A 19,038-nucleotide genomic window follows, 5' to 3' on the forward strand; every position below is an offset into this window, starting at 1 on the left:
TCGTTTCAGCAGCTTATTTTAGGTCAGGGAAGCGTCATTTCGTTGCTGCTATTAATAATCTATTTTGAGCCATAAATTCTTGCTGATCTACCGGTACTTCAGATCACCCTGCTATCTACCTCCTGTCCACTCCTGGTTTAGACAGGTGCCATTGGAGGTACTGTTTTATGGTGGTTCCAGTCCTTCCTACAGGTCAGATTTCTGTAGGAGGTGTTGGAGAACTCCTGCATGATGCCTTTCACGTCTCTCAGCATTTTCCTGTTGTCAACTATGCTTCTCAACAGCCACGTGAAACTGTTGTGGAGATTTTGAGCTTTTTGTCATCACTAACTATGCAGACATCATGGTGCATCTCCCAATCTCTCTCTTTCTCTCTCTCTCTCTCTCACACACACACACACACTTACTTCCATCTCAAACTAGGGACACTGGAGGTTTTGAACAGATTAGAGCAAGTAATAGGATAAATGTGACCAAACAAACTGAAACTTAATCCAGACAAGACAGAGGTACTCCTGGTCAGCAGAACACTGCAAGGGAAACATCTCATTGGTGTTTTTGCTCTTTGGGATGTATATCTGTGAGTGTAGATCGCAAGAGTAGCCTGCATTTTGGGGCATTCCCTGGCACTGTGTCACGGCAAATTCCTACATTGCAAAACTTACCACCGCACCGCTGTCCATACAAGGTAGGAGGTCACCTTCAGAGAGTGTGAGGAGCCCAAAGTCACATCGCCAAACAGTGCTTTGAACCCGGGTCTCGTCAGCACATGCACACAACCACTGGCTCTTACCTGTTTATGATTTTATGGTATATTGTTTTTAAACAACGGAATCTGCATTGAGCATTCCTTATGGGGCGGAAGGGAGGTTGAATGAATGAATGAGCACAACATGGGAGGAGACTGTGGCGACCATTCTCTCCAGGCGCTGCTCTAGGCACTTCCCTCCTTTTTCTGTTTTGTTTTGTTTTGAATGGGCATATGGAGCTATAAAGGGAAAACGTGCGTACAAAATGTCAAACTCGCTCCTGCCGCTTTCCACTGCAGAGGTACCGCGACGGCTGACAGTTATTTTGCAAAAAAAAAAAATGTAGACGGGAGCCTCAATGTTAAATCATGAGGACTAGTTAAGGGCTCCGCCATTGAGTCTTCGAGTCCTCAGGAAGTATCAACACTCACCCCGACCCTGCGCGCCTTTGTCTAGGATCGAGTTTGGAAGCGCGCAGGCTTAGCAGCCTGCAGGTTCTCGGGAGCGAAAGCGCACATGCGCTCAGGAGGAAGAGTGTTTGGGCACCGACCCGCTTCCAGACCGACCCCATCAGCGGCGGCGGCGGCGGGATCGACTTGAAAGCAAGGCTGGCTGCCGCTTTCTCCTCACACTCGCCGGCGTGTGGGCGTGTTTCTGGGCCGCCGCCTCCTTCGCTTTCCTCCGCCTCTCCAAGTTTGTGGCTGTTTTTCAAACAGGCAGCAGCCTCCTCGCTCGAGTCCCGCCTCAGCAGCAAGCGGCGGCGGCAGCGCCCTGGGTTGTTCCCCTCAGGCGTGGCCGGAGAGCGCCATGAAGAGCCGGCGGCGCTGGAGGTGGCGCTGGGAGCACCGCGGCTTCGCGCTGGGCTTGGCGCTCTACACGCTGCTGCTCCTGCTGCTGGTGTCTTACATGCTGGACTACGGCGCCAGGAGAGGGCGCGCGGGAAAGGAGCAGCACCCGCCGCCGCCGCCCCGCCGCTGCCCCGACCTCGAGGAGGCGCTCGGGGACTGGGCGTGGGAAGGGCAGCCGGCACCGCCACCGGGAGAAGCCGCTGCTCCGCCCGCGCCCAGGCGCGAAGCGAAGAAGAACGAGTCTGAGGACTCGGACGAAGCCGGCCCGGGGAGCCGGGCGGGCGGGAAGCGCCACATCTACTTGCACGCCACCTGGCGCACGGGCTCGTCGTTCCTGGGCGAGCTGTTCAACCAGCACCCGGACGTCTTCTACCTGTACGAGCCCATGTGGCACATGTGGCAGGCGCTGTACCCGGGCGACGCGCTGAGCCTGCAGGGCGCGCTGCGAGACATGGTGCGCTCGCTCTTCCGATGCGACTTCTCGGTCCTGCGCCTTTACGCCGCGCCGCCGGGGCCCCGAGACCCGCTGGCGCCCTTGTTGCCCGGCGGCGGCGGCGGCGGCGGCGTGAACCTCAGCACGGCCAGCATCTTCGGCTGGAGGACCAACAAGGTGATCTGCTCCGCGCCGCTGTGCCCCGCGGCGCCCCGGGCCCGCTCCGACGTGGGCCTGGTCGACGGCGCCGCTTGCGAGCGCAGCTGCCCTCCGCGGGCGCTGCGGGACTTGGAGGCCGAGTGCCGAAAGTACCCGGTGATGGTGATCAAGGACGTGAGGCTGCTGGAGCTGGGCGCGCTGCTGCCGCTGCTGCGCGACCCGGAGCTGGACCTGCGCGTGGTGCAGCTCTTCCGCGACCCGCGCGCCGTCCACAACTCGCGCCTCAAGGCCAAGCAGGCGCTGCTGCGGGAGAGCATCCAGGTGCTGCGGAGCCGCCACCGCGCCGCCGAGCCCCGGGGACTCCCCCGCCGCCACCCTCTGCTGCCCCCCTTCGCCGGCGGCGCCGCGGCGGCGGCGGCTCTGGCCGGGGTCCACCCTCGCCAGCAGCACCGCGCCGAGTTCTTCCTGGGCGGCGCCCTCGAGGTGATCTGCCAGGCCTGGCTGCGCGACCTGCTCTTCTCCCGCCGCGCGCCGGCCTGGCTGCGCGCGCGCTACACGCAGTTGCGCTACGAGGACCTGGTGCTGGAGCCGCGCGCCCAGCTGCGCCGGCTGCTGCGCTTCGCCGACCTGCCGTCGCCGCCCGCGCTCGAGGACTTCGTGCTCAACATGACGCGCGGCGCCGCCTACTCCTCCGAGCGCCCCTTCCTCATCTCCGCCCGCGACGCGCGCGAAGCCATCCACGCCTGGCGGGAGCGCCTCAGCCGGGAGCAGGTGCGCGAGGTGGAGGCGGCCTGCTGGGAGCCCATGCGCCTGCTCGCCTACCCGCTCAGCGGCCAGGAGGACGGCGACCGGCAGGAGGCCTCCAGGGGGCGCCCCAGCCCTCCTCATCCAGGTAGCCTCGACCCACCTCCGGTCCCTTTGACCCTCCCTTGGGCATCTTTCTCCCCAAGGGGCGAAGAGAGTGAGGCGCTTTGCTACTTGAGTTTGTGGTTCTCTAGCAGGCAGGCATTAAAGCCACAGGAGAATTGCCAGGGGGAAACCCTGTTGGGCCATGGGGCATAGGTGCCAACTCCCTGGGGACCTGGGTGCCCAAGCACCCACAAATAGAAGTGGGTGGGCACCCACAAATTATAGTGCCAGGGCCATGCATGCTGCATGTCACCCACGGTCGCGGGGCCAAGCTGGCACTCCTGGCATGGCGAGAGGGGTGTTATCTAGGGGGGACCTGTGTGGTCCAGATTTTCATTGCTGTTGTCTGGATTTGGTCACATCCACTTAAGGAAGAGGGTTAATCCCACTCTGCAGAAAAAGGGAGGAACTGTGCCACTCCAAACATTTGTTTAGGTACAAGAATATCTCCTTTCCTGTTAAAACTATGTAACAGTAGTGTGCATCCAGGCCCCTTTACCTGAAGTAAGGTTCACTAAAAGGATTGGCATTGGTAGACTCTTAAAATGGATGAAATGCACACCGCCACCCTTGATCTCTGCTTTTTGTGAGCTGCTTTGTTCTTTTTCCGTTCGCACCAGAAGTTAAGTCCACTGAACGCAGTTCCACTTAGGCTGCAAGAAAATGATACTGGCTATAAGGCAAGTCACGTGACCTGAGAGCTAATTGGACAGTGCTGTTCACCAGCCATTCATCACAGGTGGTCGCACCAGAAGCAGCCAACGTGATGTTGTCTGAAAAGGGATGTATGTACGCCATACATTGGATTTGCTGCTCCGTAAAATACTTGTTTAAAGTATTTCCATACCACCGTTCAATAAAACTGATCTGAAAGCACCATTAAAATGTCACAGCAACAAAAACACGCAACAAAACAGCTGGAAGATGAAACATGACCATCAGCAAAATCTAAAAATGTATAGAGTTTAAGAGCCTGAGAATGAAAAGGGTGGGTTTTTTTTAACCTGAATCTTGAAAGAAAGCAGTGCTGGTACCAGGCAAGCCTCCCTGTTGAGATGTGTGCAAAACATCACCTCTCTTTTTGGTTTGCAGCTGCTTTGCCATCAACAAAGATGGAACAGAGAGGGAGAGGGAGCAGGAGAGAGAGAGAGAGAGAGAGAGAGAGAGAGAGAGAGAGAGAGAGATGAGTTAAAGGTATGGGTAGGATGGTTCAGTTAACTGGGTCGCAAGCTTTTTAAGGTTTTAAAAGTCAGGCTTTGAAATGAGCTTGGACGCAAACTAATGCAGCTCTTTTGATGGTGGTGACACAAGAGTCACATATGCTTGCCAGAATTATATTCTGTAGTAAACGAAGCTTCAAGTCTGTCTTTAAAAGCCGACCCACATATAATTCATTTTACAGTAATCCAGGCAGAATTATATGCAAATCAGCATTCATTAGTGAGGGGGAAGCACTTTGCACCTGCACAAAGGGGGAGACTGTTTATTATTGTATATATGTGTCAGAACTAACCGGGCAATCCTAGCCATGCCTGCTCAGAAGCAAGTTGAGTTTTCCCAGGTCAATGGAGTTTGGATTACATCCTTAACTCTCAGACATGCCGCCCAGAGCCCAATCCTTATGCACGTTCACTTAGAAGTAAATACTCATCATTAGGATTGCAGACTGAGCACAGTAAATGAGAGGATTGGGAGGAGCACAATATGCTCCTCAGTCTAATAGTTAAGGCAGAGAAAAGGGCTTGTGTCCATAGCTCCATAACTGATTAGTGCAGTGTCTGAAACTAGTTCATGCTGTGCAGGGAAGTAAGTCCCACGGGTTTCAATGTGACTCATAAGTGTTCATGCATCATATTGCAGGCTGAATTCTCTTGGGGAGGGGGGAATGCAGATCACACTTTGAAGTTTTGAGAACAATACAGCAAAAAGCAAACTAACGCGTATCTGTTTCCGAAAAGTTGAAAGCCATACTGCTGGATTGGTTGGTGCAACTGAGTAGGAGAGAAACAGTGTAAAGAAAAAGTCTATAAAAGGCAGATACGCTGATCCTATTGAACTGAGCAGTAAAGCTCACACTGAACTGATTGTTCCTTTTGCAAACAAATTTATGCTGCTGGTGACATTTGTAATGTGAAACTGGTGTTTTCACCTGTCACACTTTTTTCTACCCATTGGTGTAGGTGGTATAGCATAAGACAGTATAAAACTGTGTAGGTTATGAAACAGCCAGATAAGGGACAGGGAAACTTTTGCTTGTGTAGACCCTCAGTTAACATTTGGTTACATTGAGGTTTGGAAGGAACTTGGCAGTTAATAAAACATCTGTGGGATTTTATGTTTTTGGTTATTGTTTTTTAAAAAACCTAGTTTCTTTGGAAAAGTAAAGATTGTAGGAGTTTCGTTTGTTTCATAGAGTCTTACCTAGTATGAATTTGTCAGAGAGAGCATATATTTTAATGTATAATTAAGTAAACTACTTAGAGATGTTGGTGATTGGGTGGTATATAAGCCCCATTAAATAAATAAATATAAGTAAGTAACATCATATTGAATGAATTGTAAAGACTACTGAGAAACAGTATCAGTGAAGCTGGTGGCCATGATTCATTTCCTTCAGAATAGGCTTGTTTTCAGGGGATCCATGGACCCTCAAGGGGAAAGAGCTAACTTCCCCAGCTTCCTGACTGATGCAGAGATTTGCATCCTATTGCTACAACAACATCCTCTCAGATTTTAAATGCTGGCTGGCATACAAACAAATCCAAATGCTTCCTAACAGTTTCAAATTAACCTTGGCAAGCTTGGTGAGAAAGCTTTTCCATTTGTGTAACTATTGCAGGCTAAAATTTGAATTGATGCAGTTTTTCTGGGTGAAACCCTAGGGTTTTTGGGGGGGACATTCTAATAAACCTGCAGAGGGTAATTAAGGTTACAAATCCATTTTATATAGTTGCTACTTTGTTACAGAAATGAGACTAGGAACCTCAAATAAGGGATTACCCCCAGATCAAGAATCAGCCAATGCATTAAAATTATTGGGAAGAAAAATAGCTGAGAAATCACTATTGCCACCATTGTAGAAGGAAGCTTTGGAACCTGACTGTAGTTTTTTATTAGTATGGTATAGTATGTTACACTACAGAGATCATCAGTAGATCCAGTTATGACTTTTTTGACGATCCAATTCTGTGCATGCTTATTTGGAAATCTGCAGTTACATGGGCACGTAGAAGTGAGCCACGTTGAACTCAGTGGGACTTGGTGATTAAACACCCATAGCGTCAGCTCACCCATCTCTTGATCTCTGTGGAGTTTGTCTCCGAGCTGCTATACTGAGGCAGGATTGCAGTTAAGGGCTGCAAATTTCACAGCGCAATCCTCGATCAACATCTACTCGGAAGAAAGACCTCATCAAATTGAGTATCACGGATTCCCAGTAAGGTGTGTGTATAGGACTGCAACGTTAGTCAAGTTAGGCTAAAATCATAAACACAGCTGAAGAGCATCTCATATGATGAACTAAAAATCCTATAATTCACTGACAGCCATAGATAGATGATAGATAGATAGTAGATAGATAGATAGATAGATAGAGATAGATAGATAGATAGATAGATAGATAGATAGATAGATAGAGATAGATGATAGATGATAGATAGATAGATAGATAGATGATAGATAGATAGATAGATAGATGATAGATAAGATAGATAGATAGATAGATAGATAGATAGATAGATGATAGATAGATAGATATAGATAGATAGATGATAGAGATGATAGATAGATAGATAGATAGATAGATAGATAGATAGATAGATAGATATAGATAGATAGATAGATAGATAGATAGATAGATAGATAGATAGATGATAGAGATAGATAGATAGATAGATAGATAGATAGATAGATAGATAGATAGATAGATATAGATGATAGATAGATAGATAGATGATAGAGATTGATAGATGATAGATAGATAGATAGATAGATAGATGATAGATAGATAGATGATAGATAGATAGATAGATATAGATAGATGATAGATAGATAGCCATCATCATCACAAATGCAGGCATTGTGGGTGAGGAATCTGTGTTGCCCCAGATGTTGTTGGGACGACAGCTCCCGCAATAAAACCTGAACATGGCCGTTGCTGGCTGGATCTGATGGGCGTTTAATAAAGTCCAACAGCATCTGGCATGCCTGGTACAGGAGTCTTAACAACAGCTGGAGGTCCCCCCTGGCCCTCACTTTGACAGATAGTAGAAGCATTAAGAAGGATAGAAACATCCCTATTATTTTTCACTTTGGTATGATTTGAGAAAAACAGGGCAGTATCTTTCCATCTTATAAATGGTTATAGCATATTTGAAGCTGCTTCTGTTCTCCCTCATACAAAGCTCTTCTAGCTACTACCAGAGTGAGTGGAGGAGGAGGAGAATTTTGCCCTTCAGGCAACATCTGCTTGAACACTTGCATATAGATGATCGGTAGCATTCTGGCTTCCTTCCTTCCTTTACTTTAATCTGATCCTGCTACAGAGTCACGCTTTCTGAAAACACTGGTGTGTAACTTAAGTTCCTCCAAAGAAGGCATCTGTGTTTGCCGTGGTATGGCAGCGAGAAGACATTTATTTATTCCATTGCACTGGTGGCCAGACAAGTTGTTTATATCACCCGTAGCCATTTAATGTAATGCAAAAGGCTATGCTTGAAAGATGGGAGTTGCCATTCATAGTGGGAAACTTCCCTTTCCTTTCTTGTGTAGTATAATTATATTTTGGACCTCAGTCTTTCAATGTGTTTCCTGCAACGCAAGCATATAATATATCTTGAACAATTGGGTATTAGTGATAGCCACTTTTTTTTCCCAGAAGGAAGATTTCTACAAAATAATACTGAGAAGCTGGTGTATAAAGTGGCAATTATGCAAAGCACATTAAGGAGGGTTTTTTTGGTGGGGAGGGGGAGAGAAGCAATTACTGAAGAGGGATTATGGCAAGTAGCTGAAAGGGCCCTATTTACATGCTTGAAACAATAAATGCACTGTAAATCATTCAAGTGATAATTTTGGGGCTCTGAGAAAAGAGAAAGCTTTGCAGGGTTGTCACAATGCAGCTATGTCCAAGCCAACAATGTTCCTGCCTTGGAATTTGCTAGGCTTCTTTTTTTAATTGAAAAACAAAACACCCATAAACATAGCATGTTTCACATGCGGTCTCTACATTGGCATTAAAAAATCCCCAAGAAACTCAATTTCTTCATTTGCTAACAACAAATGAATGGTCCCAGTTTTTCCACATAAAGGCATTTTGCCATCAAGATTTTTTTGTTTATTTGCAGTATGCATTGTTTGGAGAGCAAACTCCGTTTGTTTTGTTTTTGGGAAGTGCCCAGAATGGTGGTGGTGTGGTGCCAAGAGACTATTGGGAGGTGGCCTACTGTGATGTGAGGAGCTAAGAATACATTTGCAGCTAGAACTTCTAATGACCTCAGAGCTTAAGCAAAAGCAGTCCCTTTGCAAGAGTGGGAAGTACGGAGTTTTAAGAACAGCTGCAGGAAAAAACCATAAAATCCCAGGGGCGTGACCCACAAAGCTTGTATTTAAGGGTTGAGAGACAAAGGAGATTGCGCCATATAAATTGGGATTCAGGACACAAGCATCAACACCCCTGAGTCTTGAAACTATAGATTAGTGCCAAGAATCGGGCATATTTAGCTGCTTAGGCAGAAATTTGGCTCAACATGTTTCCATTGCCTCAAATGTCTTGAAATAATCACCAGGAAAAGCTTTCTGAAAGCAAGAGAAATAAAATATTACTCCTCTTAAGGCAGACCCGTACAGAGAGATGGAGCAGCAGCAGCTGTCAGCAGAATGTGCTGCTTCCTACATTTTTGCTTCAGGTAATTGCTGTGATAACAATAATGATGAAAGATCTTAAACACAGGTGAGGCAGCTGCATGAAAAGAATCTCAAAAGCATATTAGCACATCCGCCTCTCATATGTGGGTGTAGTCCTACCAATATTAAAGGTAAAGGTAAAGGTACCCCTGCCCGTATGGGCCAGTCTTGACAGACTCTACGGTTGTACGCTCATCTCACTCTAGAGGCCGGGAGCCAGTGCTGTCCGCAGACACTTCCGGGTCACGTGGCCAGCGTGACGAAGCTGCTCTGGCGAACCGGCACCAGAGCAGCACACGGCTCCCCCTAACGACGTCACAGTATTGAACTGATTGGATGCACTTTTTGATGTGCCCAAGCATGCAGTTATGCAGAGAAAGTGACCTACTGCTAGTCATTATTCTGAAAGAGTCATATACCCATAAAGAGGAGGGTTAATAATGGTAATAGGTCTTTCTCATTAGTTGATTCCTTAATGTCCATTAATATTCTTTCCGTTGTCCTTTAGTCACTGTAATGTAGTGCCATGTTTTCATTCTCCACTCCTTAAAGTAATGAGTGTTCTTAACATTTTCAATACTGCTCATGCTTTTGACTTGGCAATGTAATGATATTTCCCATATATCACCTTAAGCCATTTGGCTGCTGCCCATAGGCTACTTCACTTGATGATAGTTATCAATAACCTTAAAAAAAGAGAATATTATGTAGGCTCATGCTTAAACCTCTGCTGATGAAATAAATGAGACTTGGAAGTGCTTTAAGGTTTGCAGGATGGTCCCTGTTAGTCTTTTATAGATAAACTCCTCTCCCCGCTGCTCTGCTGCAGTAGCTGTCAGTGCTGCCGAACTTAAGAATGATGACAGATTAGTCCAACTAGGCTATTTCCTCTTCAGGCATTAATGTGGGTCAGCCTGTGCCCCTTGACACTCATGCAAATCCTTTGCCTTTAAAGGGTTTAACTAGGTGTAACTGAGCTGGATGGAGGAGGAGGAGGAAATCCCTTATCCAACACAAACATACACACAGAGGGAAAAATAATTAAACTCCTGGTGGCTAATAAGAGCAAAATCTTAACCACCTTGCACACAAATTTACTAATGTTAAACAGCGTAAGTAAAGAGGCAAAGAGCATTCCTAGAGCTTCCCTTTTACTTAGCAGCTCAGCGGAGAAAGACTTAAGAGAGCAGAGTTGGGTTGGTTGGTCAGACTAGGACCTGGGAGATCAGGGTTCAAATCTCTGCTCAGCCAGTCATTGCCTCTCAGGATTGTGCGGAAAGGAGGGGGTGGGAATACCCATCTTGAACTCTGAGGGGGGAAAGGTGGGGTCTAAATAACTAAGAGTCCGCTTGTTCACAGTGCAAAAGTCAGGAAGCATAGCAGGCTCTCTGTCTCTGCTTTCAATTTTTAATTGTCCCACTTTAGAATTTGCTAGGCAGATGTGTTCATTAGGGAATCTGCATTGGCTTTGTGGAAAGGAAAGCTAATGGGAAGAAAGTGCTTTCCTTATTGCAAAACATTGGAGTGGATTAATGCCCTCCAGCCCTGCAACACAAATTTTCAGCCACTTGATTATTGTGGAATTAGCTTAAGCACAGAGTGCAAAATGCCTTACAGCACAATCCTAACTATGCCTACTCAGGAATTCCTATTGAATTCAATAGGGCTTGCTGGCAGGTAGGCGGAATTAGGATTGTAAAACTTAAAACTGCAACCCTTACCTGAAAGTAAGCCCCACCTGACTTAAATGTAGGCTTTTATGATTCTGCGGTTAGGCTCTCATATCACCCAACATATGATGAGCAAAATAAAATGAATAAATCAGATTTACTTAAATGCATGGTGGTTTAAATTCTGGTTTTTCATACAATCAGCTTCTGGATAAAGACTGAGAACAGGTGATAGTGAAAAGGGGTGGGGTGTGTGTGTGTTTTAAGGAGCTGGGAATCAGTGCCACAGGAGCAAAAAACTGTAAAACTATATCCACCTTGAAACCACCAAGAAGAAAAAAACCAAAACTTAAAATCCTTACTTATATTGCCAGAGTGCTCAAACCTTTCCTCCTATCATATAATTGTATATGTGCTTTGGATAGTTCCTTGGCTGGTTTGGTGTGTCTGAAAGAAATTTCAAGCTGTGTCTTGTGCCCCTGGTTTCACAACAGGTCAGCCTGATTAACCTCATACTGTTGAGAGTGTCTAGCAAGGTATTTAGCGCCAGGAAACCACTGAAGTGTTAAGCTCTGACGGTGACCTATATTCACCCAGTCCCCCAGCAAGACTGAGCGAGGCTGAGCATACCTTTCATCTGTTTCCTAGCTGAAAATAAATTGTCCAATCCTTTGGTTTCTGTGCACTGAATAAAAATACAGAATTTACATGTATGAGCAGAGGGCCATCTTCCGCCAATAAGAATTCCATACCAAGCAGATATCTAAGTTGGTTAATTTCCACAGGGTGTGTGTGCAGTATAGGCTTTAACACCCCTCTTCAGCAAGAGCACAGAGGCTGCATTTGTCCCACAGTGCTTGGCTTTTAAATTTATTTGCATCCTCCCTTTAAGATCACGGGTTACACATCACCAAACACAGAGGACGAAAGATGATATAGCTTTGCACGAATTTGCATATGCTGATATATATATAGGCAGAAATGCAAATTTGGAAATCATTTCCATAATGCAAACAGGAATTCAGTGCATTTCACTGCAGTGGGGAAGACTGTGATGAGACACACGTGTTCCTGCTCAGTCTGATGTCAAGATGCTAACCATTGATGGGTAGTCCCAAAGGTCCTGGCTGCTGCTGCTGATGTTGTATCTTTAAAACTAGACAGGCTGTGTGGCTCTGACCTCCAATGGAAAGGAATGGCCAGGGAGGCTGCTGGCCATTGCCCTCTAGCATCGACTGCCTGAGATAGAGCAAAAGGGTCATACCTCAGTTCCAGAACGTCTGCCTGGCATGCAGAAGGCCCAGGTTCAATGCCTGGTATTTTCAGGTAGGGCTGGGAGACATTCCCAGCCTGAAGCCCAGGAGAGCTGCTGACAGACAGTGCAGGCAATGCTAGGTGGTCTGATTCAGTATAAAGCAGCTTCTTCTCTTTCTCACACTGCCTAAGGGTAGGGCTGGCCCAGCAGCTCAACAAGAAAAGTTATGGAAACGGTTCTTTCCCTTCTCCTTTTCGTCTCTGCATTCTTGCTGATTCTGCTGCTTTTGGAGAACTTAGATAAACTCACTCCTTACTGGAAGCTTCCAGAGCTAGCTGCACAGTGTGCAAAATTAATGTGGAAAAGTAGCCAAATGGACTGCCATAACATGAATTTTTAAAAGCTTTCTCTCTTTAATATAGTATATGACCTGGGGGGAAAGAAAACGAGGAGGGTTTACCTGGAACAACGCATTTAAAGAAGTCCATTGTGTCTCACTAACCATAAACAAGAATCAACTGTGTTTTGTCCAATATGGTTTCCATTTGAAATAACCTTACCAAACTAAGACGTTCCCTTCTTCCATATGGATCAAACATCTTTGATAAAAATAAATATTTAAGTCTTTGGGGTTTGCTCAGCTTAACTCAATCTTCCTCAGTTCTTATTTTCGCAGTATCATCTTTCATGAAACGTAAGTCTAAGAAAAGTGTTACATTATTTGAAATAGCCTTGATGCTGGTTTCTCAGATAAAAAAGATAAGTTTGTTCAGGCTTTGTTTAACTCGGTGGTTGTGGTGGGAAATAGGTGAGCATGAGGTCATGAAAATTTGTATGATTTCACACAGGCAAACAGCTTGGTACCCAGAACTGCCATTAATTTTAATCTAAGCCTTCCCAGGGCCCTTTATTATTGTAATGAGAAGGCAAACAACTTTATTCTAAACAGTTTATGAGAATAGAAAAGATAATAGCTGGCAAAACCTAGGGTGGGGGAAAAAATCTTTATTGGAAATAATAGTTTCTCTTGTAGAGAATTACTGTTTGATAAGTTATACAGTGGTACCTCGGGTTACAGACGCTTCAGGTTACAGACTCCGCTAACCCAGAAATATTACCTCAGATTAAGAACTTTGCTTCAGGATGAGAAAAGAAATCTTGCGGCGGCGGCAGGAGGCCTCATTAGCTAAAGTGGTACCTCAGGTTAAGAACAGTTTCAGGTTAAGAATGGACCTCGAGAACGAATTAAGTTCTTAACCTGAGGTACCACTGTATTGATGATCTGATCATAGCTGTGTGCTTTGGGGAGTGATTTCTCCCTAACCCAGTCTTGTACTAAAGCAGCAGTAGAGAGCTTTGAGTCCGCCCACCAGGCCTCTTAATCTCACCCCATCACTCTTCCTAAGCCACCCTGCTTCCTGTTTCCTAACAATCTCTTCTGCCATGCCTTCAAACTACTACCACTGCATTTCTTCTCTGTGCACCGAGAAATAGCCTCCCGATGCCTCCCACCCCACAGTGAGGACACAAATGGAGTTGGGAGATACGTATGGCCAGCTTCTGTCTTTTCTTAAGTGCAGAACAAGGGGGACACCAAGGTGTGTGGGTGTTTGGCCCCATCCATCCACTGGTATGCAGCCCATGAACAACACCACCATCACACAAGGGAATTGTGAGGGGTAGAGGCAAGGTTTTCCGCCCCTCTTCTGGAGACAATACCTGATAAGCAATAGCACCTCATAAGTGATTCTTAGCTGACTGCAACTATTTAAGGACTGACAAGTAGATTAAGTCTTTGCTAGTGTACAGCGTACACACACTGAAATTAATTACCATGACCAACTTAGGTCCATTAATTTCACTGGTTCTGCTCTAAGTAGAACTTACTAAATTGTAGTAACTCTGCCTATATTGTTGTCTGCTGCTATATTGTTGCTTTAAACCAATAAAAAAACAACAAAAATAGTTTTGCTGGTGTTATTTAGCCCTGGTAGGCATTAGTTAAAGATGGAAAACCCATTTGCCTGTTGGGATATAATACAGGTTAGGCTTGGGAGAATGTAAGGAACTGAGTAGGTATGTGCTTGCACCTGTTTATTTAAAATTTATGCACTTTGCTGCTGAAGTTATCTTTTAACCCAAACATTGGGGTTGTTGTTTTTTCTCAACTCCTCAGGCTAACTGGCCAGCGGTTGCCCCGTGACAGAGGACATGGAAGAGCAGCTGTGTATTCCACGGACACTGGAAACTTCAGTGAAATGCAGCTTCTACTGTAGGTTCTGCCTGGCAGAATGAATACTGGCTAGCTTTAACGAAATGGACGTTATTGTGATGAGGACCTCCATACGGAAGGTTACATGGTGCAATATGAATAACTGTAGCCCTCCATTCATGGAGTGCCTCAACTTCTTTCTTTCGTCTGCCTGTGTGTTGCCGATCGTAAGTGCTACTGTTTCCTCCAAGAGACCTTTTTTATTTTATTTTTTAACTGTCAGTACTTGGACTACTGTTTACCACGTGAAGTTAAAATACAAACGAGTGGTGTTTTGCTTAGGGTCTCTGGTACTGTTTTTAGAATCCTAAGTGTCCTGAGCATTTCATAGAGGGAAAACTTTAGCTCAGTGGGTTGGATCCAGGTTTATTCAAGATTAGAGCAAACCTCTGAAATCAGTGTAACAAGTTTGTCATGGGTGACCAACTTAGACCTTTCATTAGATCTACTTCAAGCATGATGAGTAAGCCTAAATCCAATCAAGTATATAGTCCAACTTGGGTCTTCAGTTGTTGGACTACAGCTCCCATCATCCCTAGCTCGCAGGATTAGTGGTCAGGGATGATGGGAACTGTAGTCCAACAACTGAAGACCCACGTTTGGGAAACACTGTTCTAGACTGAGGTTGAGACTCAAGAGTCCTGCCTAAAGAAGGTATATGGTAGATTGTTGAAATAAGGTAGTAGCTTTCGACCTATTCAGATGTGGAGGCCAATGTATCTACCACTCATTTTTTCCTGACTCTCAAGCTCTTTTTATTTGACTGTCTCATTTTGTTAAAAAGGTTTAACATAAAAAATGGGGCTGGGCACCCAGGAAGTGAAGATTGCCAGTGATCTGAAGAAACCACACACACATGCATTGTTTCATGCAGGCTATATATAAGATACAGGAACTTAATTTATTTTGAGAACAAAATATTAGGCTGTGATCGAACTGCCAAAACACACAATATTCCCCGACATGCTTATTTTTAACTTTAAGAAACATTAGAGGAACTTTGGGTGGTAGGAACTGAAACATTGTGGTGATTGTTACTAGGCTGCGTGCCTATGATAGAATGCTATTACTACAAGTAATTGGAGATGAGAGATGTAGGTTGTGTTTGAACTGACCCATAAGTGAACTTTATAAATAGACTTTCAAGTTAGAGGGCCAACATTCTAATCCAATATTGAGAGACCTTTTTGTTTGAAGCATATATTTAGTGCTTGATTTGTGCAAACACAGGTATGCTGCTCAGAATATTAAGTACAACTTTCTTCAGAAGATTAGTTCGCAGTATACTAACTTTGCCTCTCTGCCTGTTCCGTTCTCGCCAAGGACCTTGGTTTGGGGTTGTAAGGTGCAAAAAGTAGTTTTTAATATGGAGGGGTAGAAGAGGGCATCTTTTCTCACTTTCCCCAGCTTCATTGTAGAAGTGTTTTGAGCCAACTTGTGCAAAACAGATTTAAAGTCAGGACCAGGCCGCAGTAGATATATGGCATCTGAGCCTCACAACCTCATGACTAGCCTTTTCACTTTATTCACAACACTGTTTAAAAATAGTGGTAACTAGCAACCTTTTAACACAGCAGAAGAAGAACAGAATTGTAGAGCTGGAAGAGACCACAAGGGTCCTCTACTCAAACCCCCTGCAATGCAGGAATCTTGCACGATGTGGAGGCATAGGACAAAATGAATTAGGATTTGGGCTGGAAGGATAGCTTTAGCTGTGAGTCCTGCATATTTACAGCTGCAGCTGTTCTCTATGGAAAGCACCACTTTGTTTAACAGAGCTTACTTCAAAGTAAGTGTGTTTACGATTGCAGCCTTAGACTTGTGCTATGTAAGGGTGCAACAGATATTAAGCAAACCTGTATTTCAAACCCATACACGGGGAATCTTAAGCTATTTGACAGATCGGCTCAAGTGGTGCTTGTTCTCCAACTGGGAGCGCCTCATTTATAGCACATGCCACATATTACAACACCATAGTTTAGTTCCGTCTTACATTATAATGAGTTTTGAATGTGCTTTCAGTGCACATTAGCTTCTGACTTAAAACCAATGCGGGATAGTTCATGTGGCCCTCACCAGTAAAGCCTTGTCTGAATAGGAGTAAAACATATAAAGACAGATAAACATTCATTTAAGAACATGGCATTTAATTCTCTCTGCTAGAGTTAGGAGGACAGTGAAGGAAGGAAGGAAACTGGGAGGCAATGAAGAACCTAAGGCTACAACACCATGTGGAGTTTCCCTTCCACTCAGCTGTAACTGTGGCTGTGTGGTGTTGCATCAGCATTAGGACCATGGGAAGCCAAGTTTGAGGAAGGCTCATGGCCAAGTTGGAAGAGCATCTGCTTTGCATGCAGAAAGTCCCACATTCAGTCCAAGACAGACAAACCGTGGAGAGCAGCTGCCACTCAGTGTAGACAATACTGAACTAGATGGGGCAGAGGGCAGACTCCATATAAGACAAAATCCCTGTTCATCAGTACAACTTGCTGGGTAATCTACCTCACAGAGTTGTTGGGATGGGTGGAAATTGGATGGGGAGAACCCAGAGCTGCCTGGCACTAAGGGAGGGAAAGAGTGCAAATACTTTGTGATTTTCTGCTAGCGTATGTAACATTGCAGGGACATGGGTGGCACTGTGGGTTAAACCACAGAGCCTAGGACTTGCCGATCAGAAGGTCGGCGGTTCGACTCCCCGCGATGGGGTGAGCTCCCATTGCTCAGTGCCTGCTTCTGCCAACCTAGCAGTTCGAAAGCATGTCGAAGTGCAAGTAGATCAATAGGTACCGCTCTGGCGGCAAGGTAAACGGCGTTTCCGTGTGCTGCTCTGGTTCACCAGAAGTGGCTTAGTCATGCTGGCCACATGACCCGGAAGCTGTACACCGGCTCCCTCGGCCAATAAAGCAAGATGAGCGCCGCAACACCAGAGTCAGTCACAACTGGACCTAATGGTCAGGGGTCCCTTTACCTTTTTATGTAACATTGCATGCATTTCTTCAGCCTCCCATGCTGCATCAGTAGCTACTAGAGGGTGGGGAGGGGAACTAACACTGCATGCCACAACATATGCATTTCCATTAATACATGGTACAGGGTATCGGAAGGGGACGCAAGGTTGTTATTTGGGGCAGTAGCTGCACTTTGATTAGAGCGTCCAGTTTGGCCCTCATAGGCCAGTGCTGCTAAATAAGCCAGTAGCAACACAATAACTTTTCCAAGGCGCTCACCGATGAACAAATTGCATGGGAACTCTTCTTTCACGTTCAAATATACGAAAAAAGGGGTTTGTATATGGGGCTTTCTACACAGAGCACATTACGGGCAAGGCTTGGCTGGATGGGGGGAAATCGAGTTTGCGGGAAACCATTCAAATCTGAAAAGAGCAGGCCAAGTGTTGTTGTTGTCCCCCCTCCCCCTTAAACACCTGATAGGTGATTAAAAAGACACTTTGCAAAAGTCAAACTGCATATTAACAGAGCAGCTTTGTGACTACAGCCGTACCTTGGAATCTCCTGCAGCCAATCAGAAGCCACGAAGCCCCATCAGACGTTCAGGTTCCACAAGAACGTTTGCAAACCGGAATAATCACTTCTGGGTTTGCGGCACTTGGGAGCCAAAACATCCGAGTTCCAGTGCGTTCAGGATCTGAGGTACGACTGTATTTACATGCAATGCAGTAAGTAAACTAGCTTTGGAACTGGCTTACTTGTTTTCTCCCCACTGCAACCTATTAGAAAGACAATCATAAAAAAATAAGCTAAAGAAAAACCAAAAAGGGAAAGAAAAATAGACCACCATCACCACCACCTTCTGCCTTGCCAGAACAAGCATGATAGGACTCTGAATTTGATGGTTCCTCTGCCTTTTCATTCTCTCACCCTCAACCCCTTTGGATTGCTCTGCCCATATTTCTATATGTAAATAGCACAGTGTAATTTAAAGGGTCCATTTTTGTGAATTCTTGAACCACTTGATCTCTGGATTACCTTAAAAGAGGAACTGAGCGTTTCAGACTTGCACTATCACATGCAGGGAAACTCAACTTGTATTAAGACCCTTGTCTTGTTTGAAAGCAATGTTATGTGGCACAAAATGTACACTGAAATAGAATAAGCACGAATAAAGGGCTTGTACAGGGCTCTCGCCATCAAATACGACACTTCTTGCCGCTAGCCTTGTAAGACATGACTGCTTTCTGTCTGTGGAGGCGTTTTGCTGCTATAGTCATAAAAAAGTTTACAAGAGATAATTGGTTCAATTCCTGGCTTTCGGTGAACATGCATCTTAGCATAAAGAACACAAGAGTGTATACGGAGGAGAGAGAGGAGAAAAATTACTTTAAAACTCATAGAATCAGAGTTGGAAGGGACCCCCCAAAGGTCATTTAGTCCAAACCCCTGCAATGCAGGAATCTCAGCTAAAGTATCCACGACAGATGGCCATCCAACCTCTGCTTAAAAACCCCCAAGGAAGGAGAGTTCACCTCCCCACAAGGGAGACAGTTCCACTGTCGATCAGTTCTTACTGTCAGAAAGTTTTTACTGATGTTTAGTCGGAATCTCCTTTCTCGTAACTTGAAGCCAGTTACCCTCCAGAGCAGGAGAAAACAAGCTGGTTCCCTCCTTCCATGTGACAGCCCTTCAGCTATTTGAAGATGGCTATCATAATCCCATCTCAGTCTCCTCTTTTCCAGGCTAAACATAACGCAGCTCCTTCAATCTTTCTTCATAAGGCCTGGTTTCCAGACCCTTGATCATCTTGGTCGCCCTCCTCTGCACACACGTTCCAGCTTGTCAACATCCTTCTTAAATTGTGGCTGCTAACTTTCTTGTAAGCACA

General features: G+C 45.6%; 1 protein-coding gene across 2 annotated transcripts; it reads left to right on the plus strand.

Moving 5' to 3' along the window:
• The first annotated feature begins 783 nt into the window (after positions 1–783).
• Positions 784–18,351, plus strand: CHST7 (carbohydrate sulfotransferase 7). Of its 2 annotated transcripts, XM_081907934.1 has the most exons (3): positions 784–3,081; positions 6,066–6,539; positions 14,104–18,351. In XM_081907934.1, exons 1-2 carry the CDS (start codon positions 1,557–1,559, stop codon positions 6,176–6,178), a joined length of 1,638 nt encoding a protein of 545 aa, XP_081764060.1. In that variant the 5' UTR covers positions 784–1,556; the 3' UTR covers positions 6,179–6,539; positions 14,104–18,351. The 2 variants fall into 2 exon arrangements, with proteins under 2 accessions (XP_081764060.1, XP_081764061.1); XM_081907935.1 differs by lacking the exon at positions 6,066–6,539.
• Positions 18,352–19,038: the final 687 nt, after the last annotated feature.

This window comes from Podarcis melisellensis (genome assembly GCF_964234715.1).
Source record: "Podarcis melisellensis genome assembly, chromosome: 4".
Classification (NCBI taxonomy): Eukaryota; Metazoa; Chordata; class Lepidosauria; order Squamata; family Lacertidae; genus Podarcis; species Podarcis melisellensis.